The 13,135-nt window shown below is 50.2% G+C and overlaps 1 protein-coding gene across 4 annotated transcripts in view; it reads left to right on the forward strand.

The window, feature by feature from the left end:
* arhgef12b (Rho guanine nucleotide exchange factor (GEF) 12b) overlaps positions 1-13,135 on the forward strand; it is an 82,896-nt gene that overhangs the window by 64,536 nt on the left and 5,225 nt on the right. For 3 of the 4 annotated variants that reach the window (XM_069183009.1, XM_069183012.1, XM_069183011.1), the window contains 18 exons: positions 175-280; positions 1,092-1,307; positions 2,024-2,174; positions 3,217-3,252; positions 3,461-3,618; positions 4,526-4,672; positions 5,028-5,113; positions 5,682-5,804; positions 6,461-6,575; positions 7,717-7,817; positions 8,433-8,510; positions 9,200-9,275; positions 9,721-9,888; positions 11,003-11,090; positions 11,177-11,254; positions 11,669-11,766; positions 12,052-12,315; positions 12,807-13,091. In XM_069183009.1, the coding sequence (XP_069039110.1) occupies positions 175-280; positions 1,092-1,307; positions 2,024-2,174; positions 3,217-3,252; positions 3,461-3,618; positions 4,526-4,672; positions 5,028-5,113; positions 5,682-5,804; positions 6,461-6,575; positions 7,717-7,817; positions 8,433-8,510; positions 9,200-9,275; positions 9,721-9,888; positions 11,003-11,090; positions 11,177-11,254; positions 11,669-11,766; positions 12,052-12,315; positions 12,807-13,091 (2,374 nt within the window). The remainder of the gene's footprint in view (positions 1-174; positions 281-1,091; positions 1,308-2,023; positions 2,175-3,216; positions 3,253-3,460; positions 3,619-4,525; positions 4,673-5,027; positions 5,114-5,681; positions 5,805-6,460; positions 6,576-7,716; positions 7,818-8,432; positions 8,511-9,199; positions 9,276-9,720; positions 9,889-11,002; positions 11,091-11,176; positions 11,255-11,668; positions 11,767-12,051; positions 12,316-12,806; positions 13,092-13,135) is intronic. The other variant, XM_069183010.1, reaches the window with a different exon arrangement.

Below are 13,135 nucleotides of genomic sequence, written 5' to 3' on the forward strand. Positions count from 1 at the left end.
GACTGGGGTACAATGGGCCGATGGGGGGTATTCTTGAGCAGTAAGTTTGCAGCGTATGAAGAATAAGGCCCTTCGTACCAGGTGCAGAGTGTCTGCAGAGAAGGCCGGGACTTTTGCTGAACCCGAGTGCTCTGCGCACACTGCTGAAGTGACTGTGTTCTGTATTGGGAGCAGAAAAGCATCAGGACAGAGAAGGAGGGAGAGGAGAAGGTGAAGAAACCACGTTTTCCCAGCATCCTCGGCCCGCCCCGCCGGCCCAGCCGTCAAGACAGCATGGCCAGTGAGTGTCTCCCTCCCTCGGCTCCGCGGTTATCGGGCTGTCAGCGGTGCCCGTTTGGGTTACTCTTAAGAACATAAGAATGAAAGAAAGGCTACAAACGAGAAAAGTCCATAGCTGTTTATTCCAGGATCTTATCCAGACATTTTGAGAAAAAAGCCAGGGTGAGCTTTAACATCCTGGCTCATACCCAATCTGTTCCACACTCCCACCCACCCTTTGGGTAAAGGAGTGTCAACCATTTTTTTGGTTTACAAGTTTCCACTTGCGGTTGATGTTCCCCTCCATATCTTTTCAGATGAAAGAAATAGTTTCTGATTTCCGAGGTGAATCAGTGCTTGTTGGTAAGAGCTGGTTGGGTGAATTTGCTGTGGATTCTGCTGTTGCTAAACAGACAAGTGAGGTTTGTTGCAGCCATCCTCCCAAAGACCGTCAAAGCTGAAGCTAATGTAACAAAGATCACTTTAACGGTGCTTTGAAAAGCTGCAGTGGTTGAACATACCATATTGGCATAGCAAACAAGGGCCGTATCAGTTGGAGGGGTTAGTTAGGCTGAGAACCCCGGCTCTGGGTTGTTGCACTTACGGTTCATAGTTGCAGAGAGTCCTGTCATGTGTGAGTGAGGTCCAGGCCAGCAGAGCTGGGAGCCAGCTGTGTGACGATGGAGCTTTTGTTTCGGGGGGGGGGCTGTGCTTGGGGGGGGGCTTCGCCACTCCCTCCCGCATCGGCAGCTCCACCCTCCCGCGACTCCCGGGCACTGGTGGCACAGAGCGGCGGTACTGACCGCTCTGCCTGGCGGCGTGTCTGTGTGCAGTAGGCCGCGCCATGGAGCTCCACGGCAAGCGGCTGCAGAAGCAGATGTCCCAGCCGGCCCCCAGCGTCCCCGAGCACCCGGAGGCCGGCCGCACCCGGGGCAGCCAGTCCAGCGAGGGCTCGGACCCCACGCACACGCCGTCTCTCGCCACCTCGCCTCCCCACAGCGCCAGCGGGGGCCTGAGCGCCGAGCCGGGGGGGCGCGACTTCGACTCTGGTCAGCCCCCTTTCGCTCCCGTCTCGCTCCTCGGCTTCCTCTCCCTTTGTTTCCCTCTCGCTTCCCCTCTTATTCCGTGCTTTGTGTGCTGCTTCCCACCCAGGGAGCACGTGCCTCTTCCTGAGCCCGAGCCCTTCCTGCTCCGGCCTCTCGTACGGCTTTCTGTGCGTCTCTGTGACTCTGTGACTTGTTTGTCCTGCCTAAATAACCGCATTGCCTTCTCTTCATCCTCTGTCATTTCCATAATCAGTTTTCATAGACATATGCACTAGCAGAAATCTCTTTTTTCTGTCCTTCCCACTATGTTTCTGACTTGTTTGCTGTGTTTTCCACGTGTGGATTTTTCTTTCTAATTCAACTGGATGTTTAGTGTAGATTTCCTAATCACAGTCCAGCCAGGCTTCTTGTTTTTGCTGTTCATTCTTTGCTTTTGTTCTAGTGACGTGTTTGTACATCATGACTGTAGAGCATAGAAATTGGAGGGATTTAAAAAAAATTTTCTTGTAATGTTCTGAGTTGAACACGTCAAGTTTCTGGAATATCGGAAGCTCGGTTCTGCCTCGGCCTGTGTTTGCTCTCAGTCAGTTCGAGCAGTTTCCTGCTCTCGGAGCCTTGAGTCTGCAGCAGAGTGCTCCTGCCTGCCCCTCTCTGTACCCCGCCTGCTTTCGAGTGGGTCTGGGCCCCAGTTAACCGCCCCCTCCCCGCTGCCTGGACAGGTGCGGCCCCGTTCTCGGCAGCCCCCAAACACGGCGAGGGGCAGCACCCGGGCGACTCTGTGGATGGCCTGCCCCGGACCCCCAACACGGTCTTCGACTTCAACATCCCCGGCTTCGAGCAGCTGCCGGAAGAGGAGCGGGAGGTGGACAGGTGAGGACTTGCGGCTGAGCTCTGCCTGCGAGCGAACGAGTGCGTGGTCACCACAGGCCCCAGCGTGGCCTTCTGTGAGCGAACTGCGGGCAGCCCCCTGTCTGTGGTGACGCAGGCTCTGGGTGGAGCTTTTCGAAGGATCTTGTTTGGCTGCCAAGTCCACATTAGTTGAAACAACAGCATGCCGGGTGTTGGGTTACTGGAGCTGAGTTTGTACAGGGGCCTGGGAGAAATGTTTGGCCAGACCAAGCCACCCGAGGCTATATTTGTTCCAGCTCTGACTTTATTTCGAGAGCTCGCCAGAGGATGGAGCAGAGCTCTGCCTGTCTTTCGATGTTGCCTCCTGAAATGGCTTGATGTTTTCTTTTCATACGCTGTTGTTACTTTCCTTTCTCCCGTCTGAAGGCTGGAGGGGGTATATCTCTCGTGGTAAGTCTGGGGGGGGGCTCTCTTCTATGTCACAGAGCTGTCGGTTTTTCGTTTTGAGTCACTGTGTTCAGCCTGCGAAGGGAATCTGTTCTTGCTTGCTCATAGTGACACTATCACATTAATTGTGGTTAAATGTAATTTTCTGCTGTAAGAACAAGCTGCTTGATTAAAAACAGCAGTAAGGCAACAGCATATCATCTGTCCTTATTAGTTTGTCAGACTAATACGTAGCTTAGGGTAAAATGTGTGTTTACTGTATGCATTGTGCTCTGGTGTGAGCTGGTGCTTGAGGTACCCGAAGCTGCTGAGCTTGAGTCCACTCTTTCCTCGCTGTGCTGCTGGCCAGGCCTGTCCCTGTCAGTCTCCCACTGGGCACTGAGTGACGGAGAGAGCCGTCAGTGGGAGCTGTGAATAAGCAGCGTTAGAGCTGGAACAGCAGAACTCAGCTTCGTATGGTCTGTGATGCTGCTTGAATCGTGTTTGGAGAGGGGGGGGGGAGAGTTTGAATGGTATTTCTTCTTGCCCCTTCAGTCTTCATGTGACCTGTGACCCCTGTGACTGAAAAGAAACCAAGTCAGTCCTGAAGTGACTGAATCTCTGTGTTTCTTTGCAGAACCCTGGAGGTTGGCACCCCCAAGGCCATCAGAAGGTGACGTCTTGCTTTTGTTTTTAAATTTAGTTTGATCTTTCCAGGGCTGTAACGGCGTTTGGGAAATTTTGTTTAAATTTTTTTTAATTAATGAATTTAATTAATTAATTATCCGCGGCAGTTCGGCTAGCATCTGCAGGGGTTCTTCGGGGCTTCCTCCGGGCCGCGCAGCCTCGCTCACTTCTCTCTCCCTCCGCTGCCCTGTCAGGATGGACACGCTAAGCGGCGGCGAGGTGCAGAGTGAGGATGACCAGTGCTACGAAATCGACGCTGAGCTGGACCCACCGAACTGGCAGCAGCTGGTGAGCCGGGAGGTTCTGGCCGGCCTGACGCCCCACGAGATCAAGAGGCAGGAAGTCATTAATGGTGAGGTCAAAGGTCGTGTAGGAGTCTGGTCTCGTCAACAAGGCAGTGCGAGCAACCTGGAAACCTGTACTGGGAAAAAAAAGACCTAGAGTGGGACCTAGTTTGTCTTGCACCTAAAACCTTCTGTTGCTGTGATCCCCTGTTTATTCATCAGTCTGCACCTGAAAGATTGTGAGTTTAGCACTATAACCAGATTTTCCAAGTGCTCTCCTGGGTTCGTTCTTCTTTTGCAAATGGGTTACAAACAAGAGGAGGCCATATGGGCCAACACCCTAATAAATTGGTCAATCCAGTCATCCAGCTGTTTCTTGATAGAAGATTAGAAGACCCATATTATCCCAAACCTGGGAATATCATTTGTCAATATATCTGTCACAACCTTTTAAAAGAAAAAGACTTGCATACAAGTACAGAAAAACAAGATAGAAGATAGATCATACAATACTACATTGAGTCTTTACATTTTAGCATTTATGGGATTGTAAATGCACTGGAAGTGCTCATTTGACAGTGTTATTGCACAATATTATTGCTGCAGGAACCAAAGAGCTTCTGTGTCTGTTGGTGTTTATCTTGTGTTGCAAAGGCTGCTCCCCATTCTGTTATAGCTACGCAACCTGTTGTAAAGGGGGTGACTTACATCTCCCATTATCTGTTTCGTCTTTTCCTTCAGAAGATTTTTATAGAGCTCAAAGACAGTCATTTGGCTATTGTCAATAATTCAACTCAATAATATCTAATTACGTAATTCCACTGGCAAGAATGGCCGAGTATCGGGCTCAGTCGATTATTATGCTGTGTTACGTCTCACTGCCCTCTGCTGTTCCAGTACTGTAATGGCCCTTAGCGCAGGGCGCGTGCGTGTGGTTCGCCTTGACCTCTGACCCCAGGCTGCTGCCGTTGACAGAGCTGTTCTACACGGAGCGCGCTCACCTGCGCATGCTGCGTGTGCTGGACCGCGTCTTCTACCAGAAGCTCTCTCAGGAGGCCATCCTGTCCCTCGGAGAAATCAAGCAAATCTTCGCCAACCTGGAGGAGATCCTTCAGCTGCACGGTACAGTCAGCCACGTCCCAGCTCTGCGCCTGGGCACCCCCCAGATCCGATCCGTGTCCCAGCTCTGCGCCTGGGCACCCCCCAGATCCGATCTGTGTCCCAGCTCTGCGCCTGGGCACCCCCCAGATCCGATCTGTGTCCCAGCTCTGCGCCTGGGCACCCCCCAGATCCGATCCGCGTCCCAGCTCTGTGCCTGGGCACCCCCAATTTTTTTTTGATGTTAAACATCATGCTGTACCCCTTTATAGACCCTGTACGATCACTAGGCCTTGTTATAGATACTGTTCTGCCTCCTGTCTGGATCCTGTTGCTGGTTGCTGCGTAGTAATGCTCTCTCCCTCTCTGTGTCTTGTAGTTTCAATAAGCGAACAAATGGTGACAATCCGCAAGAAAAACGAGACGTCTGTGATTGACCAGATTGGAGATGACCTTCTGTCCTGGGTGAGAGGAAGTGTAAAGTTCTGGGCTTTGTGCGGCAGCTCGGATTCAGAGAGCCAGATATACAGAACACTAATCAGGTGTTGGGGGAAAGTGGTCTTTTCTTCTGCGGCTCCGCTACCGTTTGCTTAAATGTGATTTGGATAATTAAATTTGTTTTCTGTTTGGGGGAAAAAAAGAAGGGGAGCATGTTTTGCACGGCAGCAAAAATCTGCTCTTCCTTGAAACTGTGTTCATATGTTTATGATATATGTGATAACTGTGTCCATATGTTCATATGATATTAGTCTTGATTTTTTGTACTTTTTTTTAAAATTAAAAATGTTTATTTCCTCCGTGACTCTTTTCAAAAAGGCAGGCGCTCATTGGGGGAAGCTCTTGTCAGTTCTCCCCAGTGGGAGCTGGGGGAGTGTCTCTAGGGCTGACACGCGGCCCTGTGTGTGAGCGCGCGGCACTGGGCCTTAGGCTGGGCGAATGAGGCGTCACTCCGGCGACGGGGTGGGGGTGGGGGGGGCAGCGTTGCCGTGGCGACTGCCGGCCTGACCTGGATGTGTCGGGATTGGTTTTCCAGTTCAGCGGCGGGGAGGAGGAGAAGATCAAGCGGGCGGTCGGGACTTTCTGCAGCAACCAGCCCTTCGCTCTGGAGCTGATCAAGACGAAGAAGAAGGACTCTCGGTTCACGGCCTTCATGCAGGTGAGTGCCGACGCTTGGGCTTGAGCTGGGAGATTGACTTTCACAGTGCGTCACCATTCCTTTCTCTCAGCAGAATACATGCTTGGCGGGAACCAGGTATGGTACTTAAACTTTTTATTAATGGTTTGGCTCGGCAGCATCTTGTGAAGCTGATAAGAGTGGATCTGTCAAAGTCCTCAAGGGGAAGTGTGAAAGTACTCAATGCCCAGTTAAACCCTCCGTTTACTTAATAATAAGAAAAATAAGTTAACTGTTTGTTTCACTGTATTTTGTAAGTGAAGTAAAGTCCCAAACGTATGACTAGAAACATAATGCAAATATTCCAGTGAAGCAACTTCTTAGGTCAATTAAGGCTTCAGTTATCAAATGAAAACCATCAGACGTGTAGGTCACCAGGACCAGGATTGGAAACGAGTGAAAAAGGAGCACTCGTGGTCTTTGAAAAGCAGCCCTATCAGAGCTACTTGTGTATTTTGTCCTTATCTATGTGTTGCTGTATATCCAAAGTTATCAGCTTGTGTTTCCTGCTGGTAGTGGCACTCGGATGCCCTGGGTCCATCCATGAAGCTCTGTGCTCCCCGGTGTGGTCTGCAGGGCTCTGGCCTTGTCGGTGGAGTCGGCCTGCCCTGACCGTGCCGTTGCGGTCTGTGTTGCAGGAGGCGGAGAGCAACCGGCTGTGTCGCAGGCTGCAGCTGAAGGACATCATTCCTGTGGAGATGCAGAGGCTGACCAAGTACCCCCTGCTGCTGGAGAACATCGCCAAGAACACAGGTTGGGCCTGGCTGGTGCTGCTCCAAGAGGCGCTCACTCTCACACTGTCTCTGGGAAGCGCTTTGATTACTTCATCAGCCCTGGAGTACTTCTCACAGTCAGTGAAATGTTTAGGAGTGGGCTGACAAGTGCTCTATAATTCTTACCAATCCTTACACTTGCATAGCTCTTTTCTGGACTCTCCACTCAAAGCGCTTTACAGGTAATGGGGATCCCATCCACCACCACCTGGATGATGCGCCAGTACTCTCACCACACACCAGCTCTCAGTGAGGAGAGCAGTGATAAAGCCAGTTCAGAGATGGGGATTATTAGGAGGCCATGACTGGTAAAGACCAGGGGGAAATTTGGCCAGGATGCCAGGGTTACACCCTTTCTCTTTTCGAGAAACGCCCTGGGATTTTTGATGACCATGGAGAGTCAGGACCTCAGTTTTACATCTAATTCGGAGGATGGTGCCTTTTTACAGTATAGTGTCTCCATCACTATACTTGGGCATTAGGACCCACACAGATCGCAGGGTGTGCGCCCCCTACTGGTCATACTTACACCTAGTCCAGCAGCAACCTTGTTTTTTCTCAGGAGGTCTCGCGTCCAGGTACTGACCAGGCTCACACCCGTTGAGTTGGTTGCCAGTCGCGAGTTTCAGGGTGATACAGATGCTGCTAAAAAAGCTACATTCCCATTCCATTAATTATTTGGAAAATAAATTGAATCACCTGTTTTTTGTACGGATCTTAATTAATTGCAAATGGAAAATTCCAGTAGCAACTCCAAGTTGACACTTGAGTTGCCTGTCTCTGCCATGGAGGAACTCCAGGAACTCGCAGGCGTGCCGAGCTCGTTGCAACAATACTCACGCAAGATGAAAGACACATGTCTCTGGTCTAACAGCCGACGAGCATATTAAGAAGCAGTCAATGGGAGGATGTCTCATTTGACGAATCCCTCAGTGGCCAGATGTGACATCATTAAGCAGAGGCAGGATTGGGTGGAGCAGCAGACAGATGTGTCCAGACAGCATAGTGCTCTAACTTGTCTCTTTCCTTGGCATAACTTTGGCTTGTTTTTCCCAAAGCCCTATGAGGTGCCATGTCAGAATTAAGGCTCTGTGTCCGCTAAAGCTGTTGTCCTTGTGCAGAGGACGCGGAGGAGAGGGAGAAGGTGAAGAGGGCTGGCGAGTGCTGCCGACAGATCCTCAACTACGTCAACCAGGCCGTCAAGGAGTCGGAGAACAAGCAGGTAGGGGGTGTCCAGCAGGGGGCAGTGCAACACGCCCAGCCCCTGTCCAGCCATCCTGCAGGACGTCTTACTGCAAGGCCTGTGGCTTCAGGATGAAACCGTGGGCCGCGCAAAAATCTTTCTTTTTCCAAAAACCTTGAGTTAGTTACAGCAGCTCAAACTGGGCACCTGCTTGTGGGAGGGAAATACCCTTTGAAAACTAAACTGAAGTATTCATTGAACAGTCACACACACACACACCCTATCTTCCAAGATCTTCACACTGTGATGCTCATTCAGCCCAGTTTAACAAAAGCACTGTGCATTTAAATGTCATGTAAAAAGCCAGGCAATGTGTGTGTGTGTGTGTGTTTATCTGCTGTTTCTTACCAAAGTAATTGGTAATAATTGGTAAAGTGAATTATATGTTACAACTTCAATTAGAAATGTAGCTGTAATGAAAATGATGCACTTATAGCACTGTAGAGTGGTGTATGTTTTGGAACTGGAATAAGATAAATCAAACCCAAGGATTTTCGAGACAGTTTAATACTGTTCCATGTAAAGGAGCTTTAGTATAGTGCAGTGGTGGGCAGTTTTGTGGTGCTGATGTGTGTCTGTCCATCTCTCTCTCAGAGACTGGAGGACTACCAGCGGAGACTGGACCTCTCTTCCCTGAAGCAGAGCGAGTACCCCATGATCTCGGAGTTCAAGGTAAGAACCAGGGGGGGAACAGTGAGGTGCAAGACCTCCTGAATGACGTTAAACACCAAGGCATCCTTCATCCTTTCCTCAGTATAAGGGCTTCTTCTTTACAGATCAGTATATAATATAATCTAATAAAAGAGTGGTGGTTGTTGCGCTAAACATCCGTGACAAGCTCTCCCAGAAGCCTAATTCTGAGGCTAATGTTTCTGATTTTGGCAGGTCGGCTGACTGCAGCATTAACAGAGATGACAGTGTTGCCCTCAGCTCTTTAACGCTCTGGTTAAAACAGAACTCAAGACTGGGAGCTGCCCTAAGAAGTGGGTTCCCTAGATTGGGGGGTGAAAAGGACAAAGGTGGCTTCAGGTTTTTTTTTGTCCTGGGACACCATTAGCTTTTCAGTACAACACCAGCTCCGAGAGAATTTCCTTTTAAGGTTTCTGTTAAAAAGGTTTTTTAAGGTTTAAGCAGTAACACTCCATCTGAGAAAACGAGATCTTGGAATACATTTGGAATAATTTAACATTCCTCAGTTTCAGAATTCCTCCTGCTTCTTCCACATCGGAGTCAGAGCTTGAGTTCTCTAGGAAGTGCCGCAGAGTGTGGTGGGAGGGGGCGGAAGAGTTTTGGAATTGGGGAGCTCTGCCTGTCACTGGGAATTGCCTTGATGAAATCTCCCGTTGTCCCTCCTCCATCAGAATCTTGACCTGACCAAGCGGAAGATGATCCATGAGGGACCTCTGTCCTGGAAGGTCAACAAGGACAAGACAATCGGTAGGCCCTCAAAGGACACTGCAGGATTTAATCTGTCACTCACAGAGCAGATTTTCATGTTGAGTTTCTAGAACTAGATCAGTAATAATATTACACATTTAACATTATTTCTGCACCTTTTGTTGCTTCTACACTTAGTGCATATTGCCTGTAAACGCTGTCTGTCTCTTTACACTGCCTTGTTTTTAAGACTCGCTTGGCTTGTGATCAGTGTCTGTCCCCATCCATGAGTGGGTAATATAAGGGGGGGGACAACTGCAAATGACAAGATAGAGAATCGGAGCTCCGAAGATTCATTTTTCTAGTGCGAGGTTCTTAAATAACAGGGCAGAAACTGAGCTCTGATTCCCGGATTGAGTTCTGCCCCGGCGTTGTGAAAATCCTCCCGAAACCTGTACAGCTATTGATGTTCCCTCCGCCTCTCCCTCTCCCTCGCCCCCTCCAGAGCTGTACACGCTCCTCCTGGAGGACATCCTCGTGCTCCTGCAGAAGCAGGACGAGCGGCTCATCCTCAAGTGCCACAGCAAGAACCTGGCCGGCACCGCGGACACCAAGCACATCTTCAGCCCCATCATCAAGCTCAACACCGTCCTGGTGCGCTCGGTGGCCACAGGTGAGCCGCCGCCGTGCCCTTCTCCTGGCTCCTCGCTGCTGCTGGCACGCCGAGGTCTCTACACTTCTCACAGAGCATCATGGTTTCCACCCTCTCAGTAGGAAGTTGTGGAATTTGACAGCAGTGTGCTGCAGCAAAAATAATGACAGTACCACCTTGCTATTTGCGAGTTCTACATTAGCGGTTTCGCCTACTCGCACGAGATTCTCTGTGATCACTTTTTTCAGATTAGCAGACCAGAATCGCCTCCTGGTGAGCTGCGCGGTGGGAGAGTAAATGCAGGCGCCCCCCTTGCGCATCTTCATCTCGTAAATCTGCTTCACACGACCTGCGTCGGTCTCTGCAGTCCCAGCTTGGTTAAAGAAGAGTTCACGAGCTTATGCAGCAGTGCATCGTGGGTTAGGGTTTAGTCATTCGGTCTTTGTCAAGAAAGCATGGGATGTGTGGTGGGTGTAGGCCTGTTATCAGAGTAATACCTGTATGTGAGTGTTGTGAAAAATATCTCAGTCTCAGTTCTCACATGTCTTGTGGGAAAGAATAACACGATAAATGAGAAGAAAGAGAATCAGACAAACCGCAGGAGCAGGGCAGTGATATATGGTTGAGTGAGAAGGGAGTGAGTACACATTTACATTCTTGTCTGTTGTTACTGTGCTGTAACTTCATTGCAGTACAGCAATGCTGCATTTACAGTATTAATAAAAACAAGATGTAAGAAAATCACTCTACTAGGAAAGAAATCTAGTAGATCTAGAAGATCTCTTAACACGGAGTGAGCTATAACATTGCAGAAACCTTGCACATGCAATAACTTGAATTATAGCAGGAATACAATGTTTTTTTTATTTCTAGTATTCATTTTCTTTATAAATACTACCAAGACATTATTTCTGAAATACTGTAGTTAGCAGTTATAGCACAAATATTACAACAGAATGCCTGCTTCACAAGCAGAGGAGCCATGCCATTTTCCATTCCTGAAGACTTCAAGGTGCCGAACATCCGCGAATGCTGGGCTTTTGCTGAACCTGGCCGTCAAGATCATGCTTTTCGGAGCTGCCCTGTTGGTTTTCTGTGGGTGACCTGGATCTGGCCCTTTCTTGTCTCCATACAGATAACAAGTCATTCTTTGTGCTCTCCATGTCGGACAACGGGGCTCAGATCTACGAGCTGATGGCTCAGACGGTGTCAGAGCAGAAAACGTGAGTGTGCCCCACCGCCACGCTCGCGCAGTGATCTCGTCACCACAGGCCTGTCACTTACCTTCCTCTCCTCCTCTCTCCACTAGGTGGCAGTACCTGATCACGCAGAGGGCCGACTCCATGAAAACAAAGCCACACAATGTCATACCCTTACCTCAGCCTGAGTAAGCCCTTCTGCTTTTCTCCTTATCTGATCTTGAGAGTGCGTTTGCAGTGATAGATTCAAAACTTCAGGCTGTCAGCTGTCAGCTTGCAGCCCTTAAAAAGAAAATCAAAGAAGCCGGGAAGTAACTTGTCCTGTTTTTATTACTGCAGTTTCCACACTTACAAGTTACCACATATTTGTGTTCTTTAAAGTATGTCTTGTTTATAAGTCAAAGAGCCTTTTGCTTTTTCCCAGCACCATTTTTTCTTATTTAGATATAGAGATTTCTTTGAAAGAAGCAAGGTCTTGTTACTCGCAGTTGTGAGACGTTCTGTCTTGGAGGTGTAGAAGGAGCCGATGAGCAGAAGGAGAGATCACGCGTTGGCGTTTTGAAAGTGTGAGATGTCTAATTCCCCAGCACTGTCTCTTTCAGCAGCGAGCGAGATGACGCTGACCTGATCAGCACCACTGCGCACCACAAACTGAGCAAAGACTCGGACCACATATCCACGGCCAGCGTCCAGTCCCCAGGTGACCCCGAGGAACAAGCCTTCTCTGAAACTCCTTTGCATGCTGCCCTCCCATTTCCTCTGTGCACTTGTGTTTATGTGGCTTCGCTGTGAGTCGTGCAGTAAACTGTTGTTTGTAGCGGTTCACCTACATTTGGACCTTTTTATATCACTATGGTGTGATGATTTTGCTTCTTCATGCCAGACCAGTTTTTGTTGGGATACACAACTGCTTCCTTCGTTAGTTTTGCCAGTAATAGTACCGATGTGTGTCTTACTCCCAATTGTTTTTACTGGTGTGCCACAGAGAAAGATGTGGGCGTGGCCTCCCCCGGGATGCTGCAGACTCCGCCCTCCGACTCCGCCCCCTTCGAGGGGCTCAAATCAGATGAGGAGGAGGAGGAGGCGGGGCAGGAGGAGGAGGAGGGGCCCTACCTGGATCCCGAGCTAGATGATCGGCTACCATTCTTGCCTCAAAGGTCACGCCAAGGTGTGGCCGTTGATGATGAGGAACTGGCTGCCTTTCACTTCCCGCCCTCCCCTGCAAGAGCTGAGGAAGCCCTTAAGAGCTGTGAGTGGAAGCCGCTGTTGTGTGCAGAACTACTGGAAACCCACACCATGTATGTGTACACGAATAATTAGATACACAGGGAGACGGATACTTCTGAGACATTTCGGCTCACTTCACCCTGCAACTCACAGCTGACAGCCCACTTAAGCTCAGTAGGTGTGAGCCTGGCCAGTTCCTGGGGAAGCGAAGGCAGCTTTAGAGTATTAGAGGAACCAGTAATGCCCCAGTTTAATGATGTGGGGACACTATAATTCAAGTAAAATGCCACTGTAAAATGGCACCGCCCTACAGATGAGACACAAAACCGAAGTCCTGACTCTCTGTGGTCATTAAAAGTCCCTGGGTGTTTCTCTAAGAGATAGGAATAATAATAATAATAATTAATAATAATACTATTAGCAAGCCAAGGCAAAACCTGGTGATGTGTGTGTGGGTGGCTGTATTGCGGAGCGGGGCTGCGCTGACCCTCTGCGTGTCTCCCTCTGTCTCAGTGGCGGCGCTCAAGCAGGCTCTGCTCAGCCAGCTGCTCCTGGAGGGCGAGAGGGGTCCCCCAGACGCCCCACAAGGGCGCCCCTGCTCGGGGCGGCTCCTCCGGACCACCTCCCTGCGCGGGCCCGTGGCGGCGGGCCGCTCCCCGGACAGCAGCGCGGGCGAGCCCAGCGCGGGCGGCGCCGGCCCGGCCGGAGGCCCGAGGCAGAGCCGGGAGGGCGAGGCGGGCAGGGAGTCGGCCTCCGGCGAGGCAGCGGAGGGGGCTTTCGAGCCGTCGGAGAACTACGGTGAGCCAATCCAGGCTCTGCTCTTCCGGGGTTTTTTGCTCGGC

The sequence above is a fragment of the Lepisosteus oculatus genome, chromosome 23 (genome assembly GCF_040954835.1).
Source record: "Lepisosteus oculatus isolate fLepOcu1 chromosome 23, fLepOcu1.hap2, whole genome shotgun sequence".
NCBI lineage: Eukaryota > Metazoa > Chordata > Actinopteri > Semionotiformes > Lepisosteidae > Lepisosteus > Lepisosteus oculatus.